Source organism: Anopheles funestus, chromosome 3RL, assembly GCF_943734845.2.
Source record: "Anopheles funestus chromosome 3RL, idAnoFuneDA-416_04, whole genome shotgun sequence".
Lineage (NCBI taxonomy): Eukaryota > Metazoa > Arthropoda > Insecta > Diptera > Culicidae > Anopheles > Anopheles funestus.
In genome coordinates, this window is record NC_064599.1 from 27,494,905 (window position 1) to 27,517,216 (window position 22,312).

Here is a 22,312-nt window from a genome sequence, read left to right on the forward strand (position 1 = left end):
TAAATTAGCCGATAACTATGAAACGTGTTGGTGTTTATTTCAACGAAGGTTTCGTGCCGCAGCAATGTTGTTTTTGAAATAGTTGGTAGATAGGTTTCTAGCTTCTATCAAGGAAATCATTTTTTGTTGTATGATTCTATCAAGCTTTACAGTCTTCCGGTGTGCTTTAAAGATTGGAGAATGAGCATGGTCTTTTAATCAAAACATGTGCCAATTTACTGGTCCTCGGAATAATCGGTTTTGTGTATTTATACAAAATGTACACAATTTAAGTAATAAGAATTCATTTTTCGGCTATGGCTGTTACCAAAGTTATGCAGCCGTTACGCATGGCTTTCCGAGCAGATGGAATTAGCTAAAGTACTTCGAGTAAATTAAGTTGTTTTGGTTGATAGGATCTTTTTGCATATGCATCAAAAGAAAATTTGATTATCCTTACGATAAAAACTATCGCTATAACAACAATTATGGTCTACAAATCCTGCAACAATTCCGAAGAGACAAATTTGATTGTTGATATTGAAAAATATTTGCTGAATATTCGATTTTTTACTTTATTAGTATCTTATTTTTGGTAGTCTACATAAACTCAACAATCATTGAGGATTTCTCTGGGATCCTTGCCAGAACGGAAAGGAAATAAAAAAGCGTGTTGATTGTTATGGCCTCTCTATTTCGAATGAAGCTGTGGCCACAACCTCAATGTTTGAATTTATTGCCGTACAAAAATGATAGCTCGAGATAAATTTTCAATTCATCTGTACATTTCTCTTTTGCTAGTTATGTTGTTAACTCTTCGATTTTATTTCTTTATGCCATATCAATATTTTTTAAGTTTTCATCATGGTCGTAAGTGTAGTAAACAGTCATTATAAAGATTTGTTTTGCATTTCAATTTTCGAGAAAAAATGTTGCTCAGGGCGATTGTAAAAAAACATCTTTTATCAATTGGAATAGGTAGTTCTATGTATTGAATGAATACTTAAAATTAATCTAATACAAACCTAAAATATTACCAACATCTCCAAAACAAAACTCTTCATTATAACGATTTTAATTGCATGTCCGGCGTGGACGACCAGCGTGCTGGATCTTTCATCGTAAACGATAGCTGTCAAACTGACACAACGCGTGACACAGTGTGACGAAGACAGTTTTCCGAGCAACTGCTTCTCGCTTCGTACGGAGTCAGTTTTCCTAAGCACGCCTTGCTGCACAAGTCCACCTAGTTTTCGCACGGTATTCAAGCAAGTTAGCTGAGTGAAAAAGTGTTAGCTGCATCAGAAGTTGCCGGTGAAGAGCTATTGTTGGGTTAGTTGCATATCCTGTTATCGTTGCTATTCCCTTTCTCCATTTAAGTCCAGCGGAATGTGTCGGAGCTGCATAAATATTTGTCGTCTGCCCGCTACTAGGCTACGCATGCTGTGAACTAGACGGAGACTTAGTTTAACATGGCGCCTTTGCCCAGTGCATTCCGGAGCTAACGGACGCGCACACGACACATTCCTACTTTCATGTACATATGCTACGGGATCGTATTGAGGAGAAAAACCTCATTTTTATGAGCTAAACCATAATAATTTTAGAAAAAAAAAGATGTACCGTACTCTTTTTTTCTGCGCTATATGATCGAGTGTGAGTGGGTTGAAGTTACAGCAGTAATGCGGTCCGATTTTTTTCGTTCGTGCGTTTCCAGCTTTGGTTTGGTCATTGCCAGGGTGTGCAGCTGCGTGTGAGTAAGCGCCACGCGTGTATAGAAACAGTGGAGCGCGTGTGTGTGTGTGCGTGATGTGTGAATGAGTGAGTGATTGGTGTGAAAAGAAGGAAGTCAAAAGAAAGCGGTAGAAGAGGCGAAAGCAAAGATACTTCTGTACCCAAAGAGTTTTTCGGAAACGCGTTGCTTTGTGGAAAATTGTGATCGAACACAATGTGCTTTTCTTTCAATGGACAGCATCGTTCTCGGAGCGACTATTGAACGTGTTACATTTCCGACCAAAAGATACGGTGTACCTTCGTTGCGCGTGTGGCAAGTGTCGGTGTTTGAAAAAGAAACTTTGTGAACTGTGATACTTCGATTAAGGAATTTCTTTCCACAGTTTTGCACCATCGGCAAGTGTTCAAAAAGATTAGGTGGAGAAAAACTGTTGCGGTAAATTGTTCATCTCTAAACTGCGTACGTCAAGCCAATCTCATTCCCCCGGAACTACACTTGCTCAGCGAAGCGATAGTATTGGTTAGGATAACACACACAACAAAATTACATAGAGATAGACAGAGAAAGAGAGAAAATTCCAGAGTATCGTAGCTACTTTCTACTAATAATCAAAGCAGGTTTACGATTGTGCCTCCGTGTGATATTGGGACAATTTTCTTTTAATTTAATCTAAGCAGATAAAATTAGTCTGTTCGGGTGTCGTGCAATTTGACTAACCCAAAAACATGTGGCATCCAAACTACCCAGAGAAGAGGACTTTTTACACACATTGCTATAACTATCTCTATATTGTTCGTTTTGTTATATTAGCGCACGTAAACATTTAACCTTCTACGTTGCAGTGATTTCTGTACAGAAAAGGAACCATTTGTGCGTTTTTTATTTGGCCGTGACCGGGAAAAGTGTGAACATATTCTGGTATGATTCATCATCGGCATTTTGTCGGGTTTGGGACGTAAGATGGCAACACACAACCATAGCAAGCGTTGATGCATATTCCCCGCATGCACAGCTATGTGGGTAGTAGTGGTGTGTCAGTTGAAGAAGCATATGCTACTACGGTTAAACTGTGTGTGTGCACGGACTGTGATATTCCCCATATGTACACGGTGTGTGCCGACACCAGACTGATGTGCCTCGGACGATTGAAACGTTTTTCCTTTCCCGGCGGTGGCATTTTATTCGAATTGGGCCAGTATTTTCTTTTTATTATATTACAGTGTATTTTCCACGTGTTTAAAGTTTACGAATTTATTTGCACAATTCTTTTTCTTGTAGGTTTAACGAAGTAATAGATCATGGACGGGGAAATAATGCCTAGACTTATTTTCCAAATAGTCGAGTCCTTTGGTTGTAGGAGAACAACAATCCGGGTGGGATATGGTACCCAGAACCGCTTCACTCGACCGTTGAGATTACATGTATTGCAATGGATTGATTATCCCATGCTTTTAACATTTTCAGCCAATCTAATCAAAGACCCAATACCGAATTGTTCTTGGTTAAAAGATGTTGATGATGTGACTTGCGAGCTGCGTTGAATCATACTTTCTTTGGCCGATTTGATTCACTGACATTGTCCGACTAATTCATCGTTATCTTCCCATTCCCGGTAATACTATTCATAATAGAGTCGGCGATATCATCACCCTCATATCATGAGCAACACTCATCCATCTAGCATTGTATACAGATGCACTCGTGTTTATCGTGTTTCCTCTAGAGAATCCCGAATGACGAGTACTTTAAGCGCTAGGTGTAGTTTAAAAAAAGCGTTATCGACGTTTATAAATAATTCCATCGCAAGAACTAATCAACATCCGCATTCTCTCGCGTTAATGCTTTCGAAACGCATGCCAAGGTTACAAATCAACAACTATCATTGAAATTGATTTTGGAACTTTTGGTTTGTGAATTAAAAAAAAATAAACCCCTGAACACATGCATTTCTTCCATCAACACTGGAACAACTGAACATGTTTTTTTGAAGGTTTACGATGTGAGAAAGGTGGGAAAGAATGGGTGTAAAGCAAATTTATTTCAACACATTTCGGCCTCGCAGTTGTTTGATTGGGAAGAGAAAAAAAACCCCGTTTGAAACCAAAAGCTTGAATTAATCTGATTGCTTTCCTCGATTGATTGTTTGATCGGTATCAGGCAATTTTACGCATTGGGTTTTTTTGGAACTATTTTCTCCTACTATCTTTATAACATTGAAGAACTATCTTTCGGATTTTTAGGAAAGGGTAAATAAGCTACCTTTCTTTTTAGATTCTTTTAACATTTTAAACAACTGTTACTTATGTTTGTAATTCACTTGCGTAGTATGGCTTAGCTGTGCTCAATTGTTTTGTGATATTTTTGGCTAATTAATTCTGTTGTGTCACACCACCGACAATTAAGGTAGCACACCCGGAACAAACCGGAAGCATTGTCCAGAATAGGGTAACTCGCATAATAAGGTTGAACGCACTTATATGAAATGTTGAAATACAAATAGGCATGAAAAAGCAGGGCGGTCAGGTGGAAGTGTACGGTACAATATTATTGTAAGCATTTTTTTGATTAACATAATATGCCACATAAAACCTCATATCATCTTTGGCTTGATTGTTGTCGGGAACTTGAACGATTCCTAAATTCACTGCCCCTTAACGCCATTTGTTCACTGATTGATTTCAAGCAGCAAGGGAACGGATTCCATCATCCCGCTTGCCAGATATTTCAAGTCACGTTTCAAGACGGGAACGGTACGGCTACATACCGGGTTTCCCTAATTATCCAAATAGTACGGGATATCTGCTTCTCCAGATCGGAACGAGCCAAAGCAGCATTGCACAAGACTTTCCTGGTGCAGTAATGATTTCGGTTTAAATTTAGACCAGAAAAGCCAGGACCCCAAACTCTACGTTACACCGGCCCGGTTTCTTCTAATTCTTTCTCCTTTTGCGTTAAGGGGGCTAACCTCCATATGGTGTGTGCCAGCGGTGGCGGCTCCCTCCCCCTCCCTTGGTGGTGGTGCCGCATTTGGTTTCGGCTGTTGGATGGTAGACAATTTCCCTCGTACCTACATACACCGTTAGCAGCACACACTCTGGCAAAAGAACGGGATGCGAATGCCGCTATTTTGGCAATCGATGTTGGATGTAAGTCTATACACTTTCGCAAGTCCTCAGTAAGTCGCGGCAGGCTGAGGCCACCCCACGTACGACCGTCGGCGAAGACAACGACATGGATGATGTATGTTGGGGTGCAAATGTGTCGGTTTTATGTAGAGGTTTCACTTGATGTTGACGTACACGGTTATGCGGCACTTGTTAGTTGCGCATATATTTGTTTCTGCTGAAAGCTTACCTTAATGAGGGAATCATTATGCTTTGATTTTCTTTAAAATTAACAAGAAAAAGGTATAGGCTTGTTTATGTTGAATTAAGGAGGAAGAGAGGACGACTACGAGTGTGGCAGAACTTGAATAGGAAAAATATCCTTTTACATATCTCCCAAAAATATAATAAAAGTATTGTTTTAATCAAGCTACTATTCATGATAAGCACCCAATTGAGTAACTTATTAGTAATAAACAAAGAGAAAACTTAATTTTGTAAAAAAAAAGTATTACCACTTCACAGTGGGTGCCGTGCTCGAAGTAGAAACCGTATTACGATAAGAAACAAAGTTGGAAAGCATAGAGAAAAGTAGGAATAAAAATTAACAACATTCATTCAATCACTTTCGGCAGCATCGACCGGAGAAAAGCGTGGAGTGCTTTTATAGATGGAAAGTTTATTACATTTATTTATAACAATAAGCCGACGAACCAAAAATTCACTCAAGTTGTTGGAAATTGATAATGTTTTCTTGGTGTACATGCGATGTTTTTTCTTCTTCTGTTTTCAACTATCCACAAACAACTGGACGCGAATGTTGATGGATTGTGTTTTAAACTTTACGTGTGTTAAATTTATACACAGCAATATTTGTATAATGCACAACAACCAAAAATGCACATAATGGTTTGCAATTTTACTGTTTTTTTTTCTGCGAGACCATTTTTCGTGTACAACAATCTGTAACGGAAGGCATTCGGTTTGCTAGCTGATTTAGAGTAGGTCAACCGGAACAAGCCATTTTTACTGTGGGTCGTTTAAAAAAGGCGTAAAAAATTGAGCAGGCGTTAAACAGGGTTGATGTAACAATTGTTGCTTTTTTGTTGGCACCTAATTATCATCTTTTTGCAACATATTACCACTGCATTAGTGCATTATCTGCACGTACGGGTGTAATCGGTAATAAATGTATCGTATATTTTGAATGCTAGGTGGTTTTTTTCGGTGAGTTTTGTAAAAGATTGAATTGTACAAAATGTCAAACAAAAAAAAGCACGTGTGGGATGCATTTGGGTGGATGCATCCGACTGTAGCAATCATATGACTCAATACAAAAACCGGTACCATTTCCTGTTGGGCTTGGCGTAATGCACCTACCATGTTGGCCTGATGAACTAAGGAAGGGCTGACTGTATCAGGAGTGTTACTCCTACCAGTTGCTTTATTTGCATACATATGGAAAACATATTCTGTACAAATGCTATAAAAAAGGTTTATTTTGTTTAAAACCAATTCAATCCCAAACACTTAATCATGGTGAGAGATAATTTGTTAACAAAAACCATTTCGATTGACTTTGTGAGAGATGATTATATTAAAAATAAAACGTTTCGCATATGGGAGCGGTTCTTCTATATCTTTTAGTGGTAGGAGTGTCCCGTACACTGTAGAAACAACGTGTGTACGTATTAAAATTAATGTCATGGAACATTTGGTTGATTGCATAGCTTTGCATGCTCTCGTACCTGTTCGAATGCATACTAAATATGGTAACACCATGATGATGATGATGATGGTTTCCTCCGTTCCATGGTACATTGCGGTTCGACTAAAATCATTGATTGAATATCTACTTTTTTCAACCATCCTCTTGTCTTATCTTATTGATTTGTCACTACAATGTAAAAAATATATTATTTTTTGAAAAAAACAACATTTAAGTTAAGAAGTACATTCAGAATCTCGAAACGAGATCATTTTTGTTTCTTGAAATTAAAGTAAAACTATCTTAAGTCTTGATTTTTAAAGGAGTTCCAAAAAAATAGAAATGTTAACGTTTTTTTGTTGTAACCATTTTGTTGGAAATCTAGAAGAAAACATAAACAAACATTGTTTTAAAGATTGTTCAAGATATACAGGAATTATTGTATTAAGATATCCTATCAATATAAACACTATCAAAATGTACCTTTTGCTGTGTAATACATTGCAAGTTAGTATGGGAGAGCATATGAAATATGAGCGCTATAAATACGCTATAAATACTACTATAAATACTCAACTGGATATCAATCTTGCATACCTTGCAATCAGAATCAACAATATTTATTTGCAATTAGATGCCAACTCCATCATTGGAATGTAGAAAGTCACTACGATTGCAAAATAAGGAGCATTATATGCAACCAAACAGAAAATGTGTACTTCGTACGTGCATGAATTATCGTAAAATGAAAGGATTGATGACGTAGAAATAGAGGAGTGTCCTAAATGTATTCAAACAACAAATGAAAGTAAATTGATGACCGCGGGTTCCCTTAGGGTGTGAAGTTTGTTGCTCAGTTTGAGTGATGTGTGGCACTGACTAATCAAGTCAAGACGCTATTTGTATTCGACTACCTCAAGTATTTTGTTTGGTTAAGATCTTATCTCGCATTATTGTTTGAAGAAATTATTTGTTTTTATTTTTTTTGCTGTTGTCTCGAAACAATTTACTTACATCGGAGAAATTCGAATAAAACAAAGAAATAAACACTTCAAAACAATTGTTCAACCATGCTGGTATGTCCATACACGGACCAAGGTGAAAGCAAAGTTTGCACAGATCAACACAGGCAATTGGTTAAATAGTATCACCGCTTCGAGGCACCGCACAATGGCTTGGAGCGGTAGATAAAACAAAAATAACAACGAAACGAAACGAAAGGCTAGTAGTGAATGCCAATAGGATCAGTCAGCCTCCGCAGTCGTAAATATTTATTTCAAATAACTTATTCCTTTTCCGACACTCTTCCACCTGTGCGCTGCCACACCGTTTCGGGATGGACGGGTGTTAAAGATCTTTGCATTTGCTACCACTAACATAACCTCTTCCCTTTTGAAGCAAACCGGATTAGCGCCTAATGTAAAGAATGGAATCTTTTTGGGACGAAACGTGTATGTGAAGATGTTCGGCTGAATGAAACTGGAATATGCGGCGAAACGGATTGATGGAATTGACGTTTGGCAGATGTTTCATATCCGCCTTTTAAAAGTAACGTAAAACTGTAGCCGCTCAGAACAGAAAAAGCTTAAACAGGTTAACAGAGATGCAGAATAAGGATTTGAACGACGAACCAGTTTCTAAATGATTTTATTTACAAAATGATACGGTTTTGAAATCAACTCTAATGATTGTAGCTGTTAGTAAATTTTGTTACAAAAAAAAATTTAAATCTTTTCTCTACTCAAAAATTACCTTAGTTTCCTTGAGAATGCACGGATGTATTTTGCTCTAAATTCATGTCTCGTTGTGCTTGGTTGGACGCCATTAGCATGTGTTTCAGCACGCAGGGAACGATCGAGAGGTGTGTTTGCAGCAGGTTCTTTACGTTTGCATTCCTTTAGTTCGCATTGCGTCGCACTAAAAATGTCAAGCGCAAATGTAGAACATTCTTCCAAATACTCTACCATGCTCTCAACTCAGCCGAGACATGAGATAAATGTTCTGTTCTACTAGCAGCACAGTGCGTTCAGTGGGTTCAGTGTTCGGTCTGTAGATCGTTCGCTTGCGCATGAAGGACCGATATCAGAATAACTATTTTGGTTGAGATTGCAATTCGTGATTGGATCGAAATGTGTGGAACAATAATAATAATAATAAATAAATTTGAATTAGCTTTTTAGACTGGAATAATTGGCGACTGTGTATTGAATGATCGCAAAAAAACAAAATGTGAAGTAACATAAACTATATTATCAACATCATCAATACAGTTACGATCGAAATTCTCACTTCCATGCATTTTATCATACTAATCATAATGTTTTTACATTTGCTTTCATTTTAGAATCGTACACAACAATTGATTGAACATGGCAGTCAACGTTTACTCGACGAACGTCACGACAGACAACCTCTCGCGGCATGACATGCTGTCGTGGGTGAACGATTGTCTGCGATCGCAATTTACCAAGATCGAGGAACTATGCACCGGTGCCGCCTATTGCCAGTACATGGATATGCTATTTCCCGGTTCCGTACCAATGAAGCGTGTGAAATTTCGCACTAATCTCGAGCACGAATACATCCAAAACTTCAAAATCCTGCAGGCCGCTTTCAAGAAGATGAATGTCGATAAGGTATGATCGTGTGGTGTAGTTAGCATTTGCAAAAAGAGTTAGCGAAACAAGGGAAAATGGATAAGAAATTGTTTATTTTATTTAAGAACAATCAATTGTTTACAGCTCAGGGTGAAATATGTTTTACTTTCCGATGAGGAAAAATTGAAACTTTTGAAAAATTACGTCCTTTTCTAGGTGACGTATATTTTCTGTTCCAAGTAACTCGTAATCGTATGTTTGGGATTAATGTACCAAAAAAGAAAAGAGCGATAAAGATTCAATCAGACTTAGGAATGGGGTACGCGATTAAGTGTATAAAAAACTCCATGAACGCAGTTGTGTGCGTTTAATATTGATAAGCGTGTTGGTACTTAATACGGCCGACTTTAGACTATCTAAAAAGGTCGAAGACAATCGAACAACAGTGCTGTGACAGAATCTTTTGGGAACAATATGTGTGTGTGTATGTATCTCTTACTCTCATCTATTCCATTCCATTCCACGTTTCCCTTTCCTGTGTGCGAACTAGGTCATCCCGGTGGACAAGCTGATCAAGGGTCGTTTTCAGGATAATTTCGAATTTTTACAGTGGTTCAAAAAATTCTTCGACGCGAACTACGACGGCCGAGATTATGACGCACTGGAAGCGCGCGGTGGCATCATGCTTGGCCAGGGAGCGATACAGAACGAGCTCGGTGTTGGTGAACTGCCGACCACCCGAATTCATAGCCGACCAACAGCTTCCGCCAATCGCGGGTCGATCGGTACAGTAGCTTACAGAGCACAAAACATGAAAAAAATCCTATCATTGAACTAAAAACAGACAAACCAAACCCTTATCCTTACATTTCCTACATTTCCTACATTCTCTTCAACAAAAACTTCTCTGCTCCAAAATGTTGTTCATTCGTTTTCGATCATTAGTTGTGTTGTCAGTCCATTTCTATGTTTCTGACCTTGCGTTGCGTTCATTACTGACGACCAGTTTTTTTCACGTTTGTATCTGTAAAGAAGCAGGACTCTCAACGGTGCAAACAAATAGTGTCAGTTAACCTGAAATTGAACAAATATATACGAATAAGAGAGTTCATAAATTTAAATTAAATTTGCGTAGTAGATAACAAAATGGATTAAATTGTTCCGTTAAGAACAAAAATGTATATTCGTTCAACGAATGGATTGCTGACGGTGTGATTAGTGATTATTTTGTTCAATAGCACCCAATTCACGAGAGGGAAAGAGGAGATGATATATATTAGGATATACTATCAAATGCTTTGATTGAATGTACATTGCAAACGTGTAACACAGCCAAAAAGTGTTACCTACAGGTATGAGTGGTTCACGTGTGAAAATTATATTCGGGTTTTTACAAGCGTTTAGGTAGGGTAATTAGCAAGCAATGAAATCAAATACCGGTGTACCATGTGTGGCGTTTGCAACATAAAACATTTCAGAAATTCGGAAGTGTGTCAGCACAATTGGTTCTAACGTTATGCATCAAAGAGCGGGAGGCGGTCATTTGTGCACAGGATTTACGTTTTGTTGGTTTCTCTCGATGTTTGAATTGCTTTTAGTTTTGTTGTCATTTCAACATCCGTTATGCGTTTTATTTCTTTTTTATTTCCAAATGGTGGCAGGTTAATTAATTTTGTGCGTACTTTCATCATCCTCTAATTTAATTTTCTTTCTTTTTCTTCATTTTTAGATAATTCCAATCGATAAACTAATTAAGGGTCGCTTCCAAGATAACTTTGAATTTTTGCAATGGTTCAAAAAGTTCTTCGACGCAAACTATGACGGTAGAGAGTATGATGCTTTACTAGCGCGCGATAACCTACCGATGGGTTTGGGTTCCGGTGCGGGTGCACCGAAAGGTAACGGCGTTTCGGCCGTTGTACCGCCGCGTAAAATGGCAATCGGCACTACCGCACCACGTGATAGAATCAAACCGAGTACGTTTGCCTTCCTACTACTTACCCACATATATAAGCATCAACATACGCTCTCTCCCAAGCATCGCCCAATTCCGTTTAACTATGTTCCTCACTTTCCATTTCAATCCTTTAGCATACTATTAATATATGCAATGTATTCTTGTCCGTAACTGTGTTGGCGCGTAATGCAAAAGTTCACCAATCATCAAACTCTTTCACGCTCGATCTCACTTTTCACTCTCACGGTGGAGCTGTCTCTATTGGTGTCGCTCCTGTACGATGTGCAATTTTATTCAATGTCCTGTTGAGCTAATTGCTTTTTCGTTTCCTTCAATGCAATGTACGGACTAAACTAATATAAAGTAACAAACTTTTCTTGGCTTGGCTTGGCAACAGCATTACACTAGAGCATCAACATTCATGATCGCTGAAAAATTATACCGGCATAGTTACACGTTCTTAACTACTTTTTTGGACAATTAATGTTAATGAGAGAACAATTTGTTTTCCCTCAAAGAAACAGATTGTTTATGTTATTTGAAATTGCTAGAATCGCGTTTAAAATTATAAAAAACACACAAATTGTTTTGCATTAAAGAAACAGGGTGTTTATGCTACTTGAAATTGCTAGAATCGCGTCGAAAATTAAAAAAAATATATATAAATTAACGTTACTAATGCATGATTACAAAATGAAAATGTACGATTTCAACTGATAGTGAAAGTTGTGTGTGATCAACGAATATGTCAACTGTTAAGTAGCTGAAATCGAAATGTATGCATGTCGAATTTAGTCGTTGAGCTTTTTGAGTATTTTATCTAAATATTATTAACAATTCTAATGCTATACTGGAAAAGCGATAAGAGAATAACCACTTCGAAGCAATTTGTGCCCAATAATTGTCTCCGTTTTTTTTTAAATTCATTCGAGCTTTTATTTGATTTATTTCGTTTCATTTTTTGTGGGATGTGTACATATAAGAAAAATCATTGTAAATTGTCTAATAATGATGCATAATAAGAAGTTTAGAAATTTTATTACACATTTGTTTTTATATTCATCACCTAACCATAGAATGTAACGTTAAGGGTCGTGCACAGGAAAAAAGATTATATTTCTTTATAAAATTACAAAAATTACCATCTGTACATAAATTTTCACTAAACATAACACGCAAAACGTAAATAATAGTTTGGGTGACACTTACGTGTTTATTGCAAAATTGATTATCGAACTAACCATGTGAAGGCTTATGTATGATGTATTTAGCAGCATATTATATGTTTTAATTATTCAGCAAAATCTTGTAAATATTAGCAAGCTGACAAATTTCAAACTGATCCTCTTTCTCTTTCCCGTGGCTCTTTTATTGTATAATATGCAAAAGCATGAATTAAAGCTAAGAGCAACATTAGCGACGATTAGTGTATTGTCCTAACTACACGTTGTAGTTTATTTTATCGTTTCTTTGTCCGTATCACTGTGCATATTGGAGTAGAGTAGTTTTCTGGAAAGCTATGGAACACTTTTCATCACCTTTCTTTAATAGTAGCGCATTGTATTGATTGTATTTTTTCTTCTTTTTCCGTTTATTTCTGCTTCTTATCTTTTAAACGTTGTCAATTACCCGATTCCCCCAAAACGCACTGACGACACATTGACACACATTACACATGTAACACACCTTCACCATGTCCCCGTATGTTTCTCCTGTGTTGATTTGGATGTAAAATGTCCATCTACCCGTGTGACGTTCATCCATGGTCCATAACAAAATGGGTATACAATCGACGGAATATCCTGCATGTTACCGAATAACGCACTACTGACAAAATCCTCCTTTCCCGTCATCTGTGTATCCGTGCGTGTGACCTATGCGTAATGCTTACCATGATCACAACACACACGGTGTGCACAAATACACGTAACCCTATCTAACGTTATCCAGTATCCAAAGTTGCACCCACCCGACAGATGGTGCAGAGTCCGCCGAGCCGAATTGGAGGTGGCGTGAATGTAAATACGAGCAAATCGTCCTCCCAGAACAGCGTAACGAATCAGCAGATTGAGGAGCTTACCGCACAAATGAACGACATGAGATTAAACTTTGAAGGGCTGGAAAAGGAGCGCGATTTCTACTTCAGCAAATTGAGAGATATCGAAATTCTGTAAGTTTACAACGGTTGTTCCCTCGCGGGCTGATTGATCGTTTGGAGTGATATTAATGGATTTTTGTTCACTCTTTTGCAGCTGTCAAGATGATGAACAAAGCCAGAGTCCTTTCGTTCAGAAAATTCTAGAGATCCTTTACGCGACGGAGGTACCTTAGCAATTAAAATATATTAAAAAGAAAAAAAATGGTCTAACGGGTTTCTAATTCTTCTGTGTAATATTCTGGTTTAGGATGGGTTTGCGCCACCGGATGAAATACCGCCCGAGGAAGAGGAATATTAAGCTGAGCCGCGGCATATGTGGCCACGCTTGTCGAATCATTGCGCTCCTGTCGGCGGAGTAAAGATGATTGCTTTCGCTAATGTGTGTAGTTCATTTTCGCGCTTAGTGATCAATTGTATCGGAAGGACACGTTGAGACGAAACATATAGTAGAATAAGAAGGAACGAATGAAAATAGCATACACGCAGATGCAGAGTGCTGTGCGCATCCCAAAGCAAAACACGAAGGATGGCAAGGAAGTGAAGGCCACGTAATTGGCGATGTTGTGTTAGAGAAGGAACATGATTTCTGCGGACTTCACGTAAGAAAAAAACAAAGTTGGTATCGGTAAATTATTAAAACTATTCATTTAATCTACTTCACACATACACACGCGTTTGTTGGAAGCAATAGATATTTAATCGCGCTGAAAGCGTAAGTGTGCGTTTCATGATCGGTTATAACTCAGCGATTGTTGACGGCAAAATAGAGACACAGAGATTACAACGAGTATATGAAGAAAAAAATGCAGAAGGATGGGTTAAATCGAGAATAATGAGATATAAAAAGACATTGAATGCTGCTCATCGCCTGAGTGCACGGATACTACTACTTCTCGTCAATTTTTCTTCGTTGGCCAAACTTGAGTGTGTGTATCCTCCATTTGTGTACTATGTATCTTTAAACCTTGAACCTCAACAGTTTAGCGCTCTTCGAAAAACAGAAATTGTTTCCCTATTCAATGTGACTAACTCAAATTGACGCTAAAAAGAGATCCCTTACAATGTAAACTTAATTATTAAAACAAAACTGAAAGTATGAAACAAAACAAATGCAGAAGAATGTTTTTCGGCGAGAGGACTTCATTGCACGATTGGACGGCATCATTATTATATATGGCCCGCAGGCAATGTGCAGTGGCGCAGGCTGAATGATGAAAAGAAGTAAGATTAATATTTGGAAGACAATGAACGGCAGGAGCATTTGTGGCAATCACGCTAAATTGCCAATAAAAATATAGTAAGGTGCAAAATAATTCGAATATTATTTTTATGCATTAACGCCCTTCGTTTTACCTTCGGTTTGAGTTGAACTATAAATGGTAATGCGACAATGTGAATGATTTCCGCAAACGGTGGATACTGTTGTGAATTTTAATTGCAACTTTTGTTTAGATGAATAATGTGGCAAATAATTAGCTTTGTCTATATTTTTGTATTTCCATTCATCATCGAAATACAGCCGCTACCAGTATATGAAATTATTGAACTATCTTCTGGAACGTTAATGGTGCGTGTGTGTGTGACCGCTTTTCACTAATTCGTAAGATGGTGAAGAATGTTTAAATAACGAAAAACGAAGCGATGAACGAAGCAAAGCAAAGGTTGAACAGTACTGTAGAAAACGATTACTATTTTATAGGTATAATAGCTCAAATGCTCTTCTGTTACATAGCTATCAAAGAACAAAAAAAAACGGATGAAACAGAAGCAGAAAAGCAACAACCAACAAGTAATGTGATTTGTGCAGCAACACACACCCGCAATCGTTGGAATAAATTATACACAAGAAAAGAGAACGTTATTATACTTCGAAGCGTTACCGGGTGTTGATGTGAAAGTTGTGAAAGGAAAAACATGATTGTTTTCTTATCATCAAAGCCCGTCGTCGTATACAGGCAGTTAACATGAGCGAGCATAATTTGATAATTTATTATTTTTTTTACGTCAGACGTCTGCTCGGTTCGATAATTTAGTTCCGTTCGTGTCGGACATATTGTCAAGACATAGGCGAAAGCGACCAATAATAGTCACAATATAGACGCATTTAAAGATACAAATTCTAATTCAGAGGACATACGAACTTTATGTACGTGTGTTCTTGCCACATGTCACAGATGGAAGTTAGGCATTGCATTTGCTTTTTTTATTATTCAATCAACCAATTGTGTATTGCGTTTTAGTCCTTTTTTCCACAATCCTTTGAAGTACGAATGACTGCACATTTGTGTCAGTTTTAACTAATGTAACACTTGATAATATGCTCTCAATGCAAACCTTTTCTTTCTCTTTTTTTTTGTTTTATACTTGAAAATACAAAAAGAAGCTAAACATACGAGAAGACAGTGGAGTTTATTGTGTGTTTTTCACATGATGACAAATTAACATATTTTTTTTTAAATAACCGCTCATGGGACTGAGTAATATCGGAGAAGAGTTGTTTGTTTCGTTCCTGGTAACATGTTGCCGGTAGGAAGTAGCCTGACTGTGAAAACTTTGTCGTAGTAAGTGAAAGTATGCAATAGGAAGGAAGCAGAACTAAGTTTGTGTCTAAATTTTTATTCTATAATAAACCATACTGCCATTCTGGGCCAGAATTAGATGCCAGCAATAGCTATGAGTGTGAACAAAATTGTATACTTTGCCCGTATTGCAATTCCACGCATATTTTACTTGCCGGCAGTTTTCTGAACCTCTTCGCACTTGTGCGTTCCATCACAGAAGGGTCGGTGCTTAGTCTGTTTGCAGTTGCACAGCCAATATGTGCCAGATTTTTCGACCTGAAACCGTATAGGCCTAAGAAAACATATATCATATATTAATTAGGTATGCGTATTTAATATCTGGTGCCAGATTTAGTATACCGCTGGGTGATTTTATACTGCACTAGCTTATGAGTTCCATCGCATAACGGTTGACCTTTGGAACGGCCGCAAAGACACCAAGAGTAACGTTTTCCTTGTAGAGAAAGATAATGTAGTTAGAATACAGGCAAGTTCCTACTACTTGCAGTTAGGTAATCAACGCAGAAAGCTCCCCCGGTGTACCTTCTTCCAGTTCCATTCGGAACGGTTTCTTATCATAAATAACGCCATTTGTTTGCTGCTCTTGAGCTGTGTTTAGATTTTCTATAACATTCTTTGGAAATTTGGTCTCATTGCCGGCCGTACTGTAGCAGCGTGTTGCGCAAAACTGAGATGATCTCTGGAAGGGCAAATGAAGCAAAAAGTTTAGCTTAACTTTTTTTAATTTGTAACAAATTCACTTCACTTACCACTGCAAAGACAGGCACACGGTATAGGAAGATTTTCGGTAGAACATTCATGGCGAAAAGCAACAAACAGTGAGAAAGGAATGATTTAATGAATCGAAGGACACGGTTACGATGTGGCGAAAAACTGCAACAATCCAACAGGATCAAAACATTGAGGTTCCGGTGCGTCAAACATGTACCGCGATGACAGCAGAAACCTGCGAGCTCTATCACGCACACACACACACATAAGCGCACCTTTGCCACACACCATCTGTCAAACGTGTGCGATAGTAGCGGTGCACACTGATACTGGTGTAACATGTCCGAAGTGGTAATCGCGTAGCGCAAGGTGTGTAGTTTGGTTTGGCAAAAATTCCATCTTTTTCAACGATTGCGTGCCGCCAGGAGCGTACTCTGCCGCTGCAAAACATTCTCTACCGGGCAAACCCGACAAATTCGGCACGGACAGTATCCAGCACCAGTGAATAAAACCGTAACGGGCATCCCGAAGAGCGTGAAAAGCCAGCATTGCAGAGAAATGGCTGGAACAATCTCGGACATAAAAAAGCTGGACTACGATATCTACAAATATTCGAGCTATTCGTCGTCCTACCTGCCGGAGTAAGTATGAAATCGAAGATTGGCCGTTGTCCCTGGCACCGATGTGGCCGCATTCGTCATGAGGGAAGAACGCCGCCACCGCATGGCGCAGCGAATGGCGCCGGTAGCTCTGGCGCAGTGTGGCGGATGAAATGGGGGAAACAGTGCGAAGGTTGAAGAATGGAAAGAAGACCAAAAATCATTGTTGCGTTATCGCAAATTTTGGTTCTTGTTGGTCCGCCCCGGGTCACACTGCGAATCGCGTTCGTTTGGTGTGTTTTTTTTTGTTCAGACGATGGCGCATCAATTTTTGCTAGCGATGAAGCTGCCTGCCAGCAGCAGCAGCAGCAGCAGGCAGGTGTATTGGTGAACGTAAGGGGTTTGTTGTGCTGCTGCAAAGTGTTTTGTGCTGTGTTTGCGCGAGGGGTGGTGGAAGATTGAAGGTGAACCGCAATGCATTTGCATTCAAACGGACAGGTTCATTGGCGAAGGGTACAAAAATAGCACGATCGTAGCTGCTGTCTCTTTGCGCCCCCCTCATAGTTGGCCGGTTGGTTAATTTCGTAACGGTGTGCTCATTGTTATGCATATTTATTTATCAATCACCGCCACACGCCGGACACCGGCCACGTACCCTCTACGCTTGCGTGCTGGGCACACCACAGTATCAGGCGGCACTATCTTGAACCGTCTTCGGGATGACCAACATTCACCACTGACCAAAACAATTGGATGTTTCACTTTCGAATGCCCATCATACATACACTGGGTCATGGTGTCCACTATCTTTCCATTCGAATTCCCCAAAACATACAATAACAAATACTCACTTCAACTTTGTTTATTTTTTGTATTGTTGTAGAAATATCAGGGAGGACAATCCTTCCAATCAAACGTCTCGCTGGTCATCGAATACCAACACTCCGCCGCAGTATTTGATTCTGAAGCTGGAACGGCCCGCGATCGTGACGAAGATCAAGTTCGGAAAGTATGAAAAAACGCATGTCTGCAATCTGCGCAAATTCAAAATTCTCGGCGGACTGGAGGAGGAACGTATGGTGTTATTGTTTGAAGGGTAGTTATGACAAACCGTGTGCGGATTACACGCGAATGTTCTCCTCTACTAACACTGGTGCATTCCATTCCTACAGTGGGCTGCGCAATGATTGTGTGCCGGAAACATTCAACCTAAAGCATCGCACAAACTCCGGCGAACTGTTGCCGATCAAGTTCATCCAGATCGTACCACTGTTGTCATGGGGTCCAAGTTTCAACTTTTGCATCTGGTACGTGGAGCTGCTCGGGATTGAAGATTCCATGTTTATACTGTCAAATCTGCGCAAATATAACATGCTGCGCGAGGTGGAGATTGTACGACTGTTTCTGAAGCATTGCCGGCAGCAGGGGTACGCCAATTCGTTCAGTGCACTGCAGGAAGAGACGGGCGTAAAGTTGGAAGATGACAAAATGACCGAACTGCACGAGATGCTTGTAAATAGAGGGGATTTTAAGAAGACTGAAGAAATGCTGATGGAATTCATTGAAAGTGAGTGTTTTTGGGGGGGTAGTTAGTTAGTAATCAATTCTAATTGTGTACTCTTCTATTGCATAGATGGCCTAATGGATAACTACCTCGAGAGGCAGGAATATAAACCCCAGTGGAATTTGCAGCTGACGCCGGAAAACGAACCACGGCCCGGGCGTCGGGGTGGCCATCAGCTGATCATTGATCCGCAGACTAGCACGATCTATCTGTACGGTGGTTGGGACGGCAATGAGGATCTGAGCGATCTTTGGTCGTACGATGTGAAGGCAAACCGGTGGACGTTGATTCACGAGCGGTCGGAACTGTTGGACGGTCCGACACCGCGTGCCTGTCACAAGATGGTATACGATACGCGAAATTCGCAAATTTTTATGCTCGGCCGCTATCTGGACAGTGCGTCCCGTACGGAGGAGAATATTAATAGCGATTTCTACCTGTACAACACCATCACGAAGACGTGGTTTCTGATCTGCAATGATACGAGCCAGGTTAGTGGGCCGCAGCTAGTGTTCGATCATCAGATGTGCATCGACGTGGACAAGCAGACGATCTACGTGTTTGGGGGCCGTATCTTAGAGCCGAGGTATGCATACAATCGATCGTTTTGTGTTTTGCAAACCGCTGATTGCACACAGCCCCATCTATTATTTAGTGTTGCATGTGGTTTTTTTTAGTTGTTGTTAAATTTCTCATTCTCACCGCACCGCATTTTTGCACCATTTTAATTGTGTTTCATTTTGTTTTTCCCCCCTTTTTGCTTGCCCTTGTTTTTCCCCCCTTGTTTTTCCGTTGCATGTACTTTGACACGGTACAAGTTACAGAGTTTCTTTGTCGTTTAGAAATGAGGAGGAAACGACGGGCCAGTACCGGTATTCGGGGCTGTTTTCGTACCACATCAGTACCAACACCTGGACGCACATACTTGTCGATTGTGAGCATCCAACAGCATCCAGCCCGTACGTGCAGAGCATCCGATCGAGGGTGACCCATTCCATGCTATTCCATCATGTAAGTGTGTAGAAGATTTATTTTTCTCTAGGAGTAAGCGTGAATTTTTTTTCGGCACATTTTTTGGCATTTAACTTGTGGGCAATAAAACCCGCCACAAGCAAATGTTTGCCAAAAAATGCGTCTAAATCGTTCGTATCGAAATGGAACGGTTTTCTATAAATATGTTTGGCCACTAGTCAAGCCACAGGGAACAAACGATGAAGCGTTTGTTCAATATGCTTATAGCAATAGGTCATTTAGAAGCTATTGAATGATACACGTTCTTGTCCATTTTTTCCCCGGCACCGTAGAAACATCGTAAATTGTACATTTTCGGCGGTCAACGAGGAAAAGACTACATGACAGACTTTCTCATTTACGATGTGAACACGAATGAGCTTTCGAACATGACACCGGAGAACAACAATACGGACACGAAGAATGTGCCACAGTCGGGCTTTACGCAACGTGCGACGATCGATTGTGAAAAGGATGAGATTTATGTTTTAACGGTAAGATACAAAGTCGGCGATTTCTTTCAAAGTTATCTGTTAATTCTTCCCTTTTTCCGTTTAATTGTAGAGTCTTAGCAAAGAAAAGGAGCGGCGTGATTTAAACATCAATTCTTTCTGGCTCTTTTCACTGACCAAGAAGGAGTGGTGCTGCGTTTACAAGAGCGAACATTCGAATGGGGAAAACTGTTACCAGAAGAGTCAAACCACTTGCCACGAGCCATGTCCGCGCTATGCGCACCAGATCGTGTACGATAGCACTAATCAGGTGCACTTTCTGTTCGGCGGCAATCCTGGCACGAACTCAAACGTCCGGTTGGATGATTTCTGGGTGCTGCGGTTGGAAAAACCGAACCGTGGCAACATACTGCGCTACTGTAAATACCTGTTGCGAAAGCAAGAGTACGAAGAGATCACCAAAAATGATCCCCTTTCGGCTATTCTGTACCTGCAAACTAAACTGTACGACATTATCGATCATAGCGATCCGGTGCAGCTGAAGGAGTTCCACAAGCTCGCCTCGCTGCTGTTCAAATCGGACACGGTGGACGGGGAAACCGAACCGACCAGTCTGCTAACGTGCGCGGTAAGCACTGCCGCCGCGAGTGCTCCGGTCGGTGGGGGGAACAAGCATAAACAGCAGCGTGCCGATGACGATGGTCACAAGGAGGAGGAAAACCTGGCAAAGGTGATGCGCGTTGAATCACCCAAAAGCATCGAAGAGGCCGACACTTCTAGCATTAGTTCGATGAGTAGTAGCGATTGTTCCAACTCACAAACACAGCCACCACCGGGCACGACCGTACCGACAACCGGTGTGGAAAAGGTTGAAGGTGTTCCACCGGAAGCCGGTACGCATACAACTGGCGTGGGTCGAGAGCTTGTTGAAGGTGGAGGAAGGCCTAGCGCGAATTTGAACGCAACACCTTCCACGTCCCGTTCGGCTGGTGGTACAGCATCCATTGCACGCAACCGTGCCGTAGATCAACAGTTTGAGATGAAGATACGGCGATGTTTGCTTTTTAACAAACTGGTCGATTTGATGCCAGAATCACTGTGCCAGCCGAAGAAAAACATTAGCGACTTTGTCCTACTGTAGTAATGCACGCAAGTCAAAACAGTCAAAACTACGCAGCATGTGTGGTGGTGTACACACACACACACCGCAGGTGGGAAAGTGTATGATAGATCGGGAGGACACTGCCAGTATGTCTGCATGCCCCATTAACCATTCTCCCGTATTATTGCATCGTAATACTGTCGATCATAATGTGATATAATAGTAGTCCTGCGGGTAAAACAATAATGAGCGACAGGGACGTAAAACAAAAAAAAAAAGCGCTGCTCTTATAGCTTCATGTCATGGGCAAGGAATGAATAGTCACAGATTGTTTTAAAAAAATTTGCTTTAAAATTTCAGTTATGGACGATACACGACGATACAGAACAAATATTGGAGTGATTAAGAAGATTTGTACCTTTTGCAGAAACATACTCGTACGCTTTAAAAATTTTTATTTTCCTATTACGTTGTTATCAAATCGACTATTTATGATAGGAAGGATGGGTTAACACATTAACCAACTTTACAAACTCTACCCAGCTCTCGAAAGTGTATGGAGACGATTTGTGCTAATGTTCCTCATCGTCATTGTTCTGTTTTGTAATATTGCTCGAAATCGCAAGTTATTATTATTATGACGCACGTTATCGTTTGTTTACGTCTTGATTTTTCTGATTGTGTAAAATAAAATTGACTTGAAAATACCAAAGTATGCATGTGTTTGATTTTCTTCTTTGGGAAGTTTTGGGGTAAAAGAACTTATTATTTCCTAAATAGAAGTTAAAGGTCACACAAACAAAATGCATTGATATTTCATCAGTTCTTCAGGTAAGGAATTTTTTAATAGCGATTAAAGTGAGGAAGTTGATTCGTCAAATTAGCAGTAACGGTAATGTACATTTCAACAATACACTGGCTGTTTCTAAGTATAAGTAAGATTTCTGGCTATTACTTCTGTACAGACTATCCAGTTTTAAAGTATCCATGGACTTTTTTGTCGGCTCTTAAATATTTTCAGTTCGTTTCCTGGACATTCGCAGTTCTTTAAGT

At 39.8% G+C, this 22,312-nt stretch overlaps 3 protein-coding genes across 8 annotated transcripts; 2 read left to right on the forward strand and 1 right to left on the reverse strand.

Annotated features, from left to right (window-relative positions):
* The first annotated feature begins 1,138 nt into the window (after window positions 1–1,138).
* LOC125770493 (microtubule-associated protein RP/EB family member 1) lies at window positions 1,139–15,636 on the forward strand. 4 transcript variants are annotated; one of them, XM_049440187.1, is made up of 6 exons: window positions 1,139–1,311; window positions 8,871–9,162; window positions 9,674–9,908; window positions 13,031–13,250; window positions 13,333–13,402; window positions 13,486–15,636. In XM_049440187.1, the coding sequence occupies exons 2-6, from the start codon at window positions 8,896–8,898 to the stop codon at window positions 13,534–13,536; spliced, it is 843 nt and encodes a 280-aa protein (XP_049296144.1). In that variant the 5' UTR covers window positions 1,139–1,311; window positions 8,871–8,895; the 3' UTR covers window positions 13,537–15,636. The 4 variants fall into 4 exon arrangements, with proteins under 4 accessions (XP_049296144.1, XP_049296146.1, XP_049296142.1 ...); XM_049440189.1 differs by having other exon boundaries at window positions 13,040–13,250; XM_049440185.1 differs by lacking the exon at window positions 9,674–9,908 and adding an exon at window positions 10,853–11,099 and having other exon boundaries at window positions 1,141–1,311.
* A 198-nt stretch (window positions 15,637–15,834) lies between these two features.
* On the reverse strand, window positions 15,835–16,769 carry LOC125770503 (CDGSH iron-sulfur domain-containing protein 3, mitochondrial). Its single transcript, XM_049440201.1, has 4 exons — window positions 16,570–16,769; window positions 16,343–16,499; window positions 16,160–16,253; window positions 15,835–16,091 (listed from the first exon to the last, which is right to left on the reverse strand). The coding sequence occupies exons 1-4, from the start codon at window positions 16,618–16,620 to the stop codon at window positions 15,965–15,967; spliced, it is 429 nt and encodes a 142-aa protein (XP_049296158.1). The 5' UTR covers window positions 16,621–16,769; the 3' UTR covers window positions 15,835–15,964.
* A 37-nt stretch (window positions 16,770–16,806) lies between these two features.
* On the forward strand, window positions 16,807–21,971 carry LOC125770430 (muskelin). 3 transcript variants are annotated; one of them, XM_049440041.1, is made up of 7 exons: window positions 16,807–17,172; window positions 18,014–18,226; window positions 18,303–18,697; window positions 18,764–19,280; window positions 19,513–19,705; window positions 19,999–20,199; window positions 20,270–21,971. In XM_049440041.1, exons 1-7 carry the CDS (start codon window positions 17,090–17,092, stop codon window positions 21,296–21,298), a joined length of 2,631 nt encoding a protein of 876 aa, XP_049295998.1. In that variant the 5' UTR covers window positions 16,807–17,089; the 3' UTR covers window positions 21,299–21,971. The 3 variants fall into 3 exon arrangements, with proteins under 3 accessions (XP_049295998.1, XP_049295999.1, XP_049296000.1); XM_049440042.1 differs by having other exon boundaries at window positions 19,519–19,705; XM_049440043.1 differs by having other exon boundaries at window positions 19,537–19,705.
* Window positions 21,972–22,312: the final 341 nt, after the last annotated feature.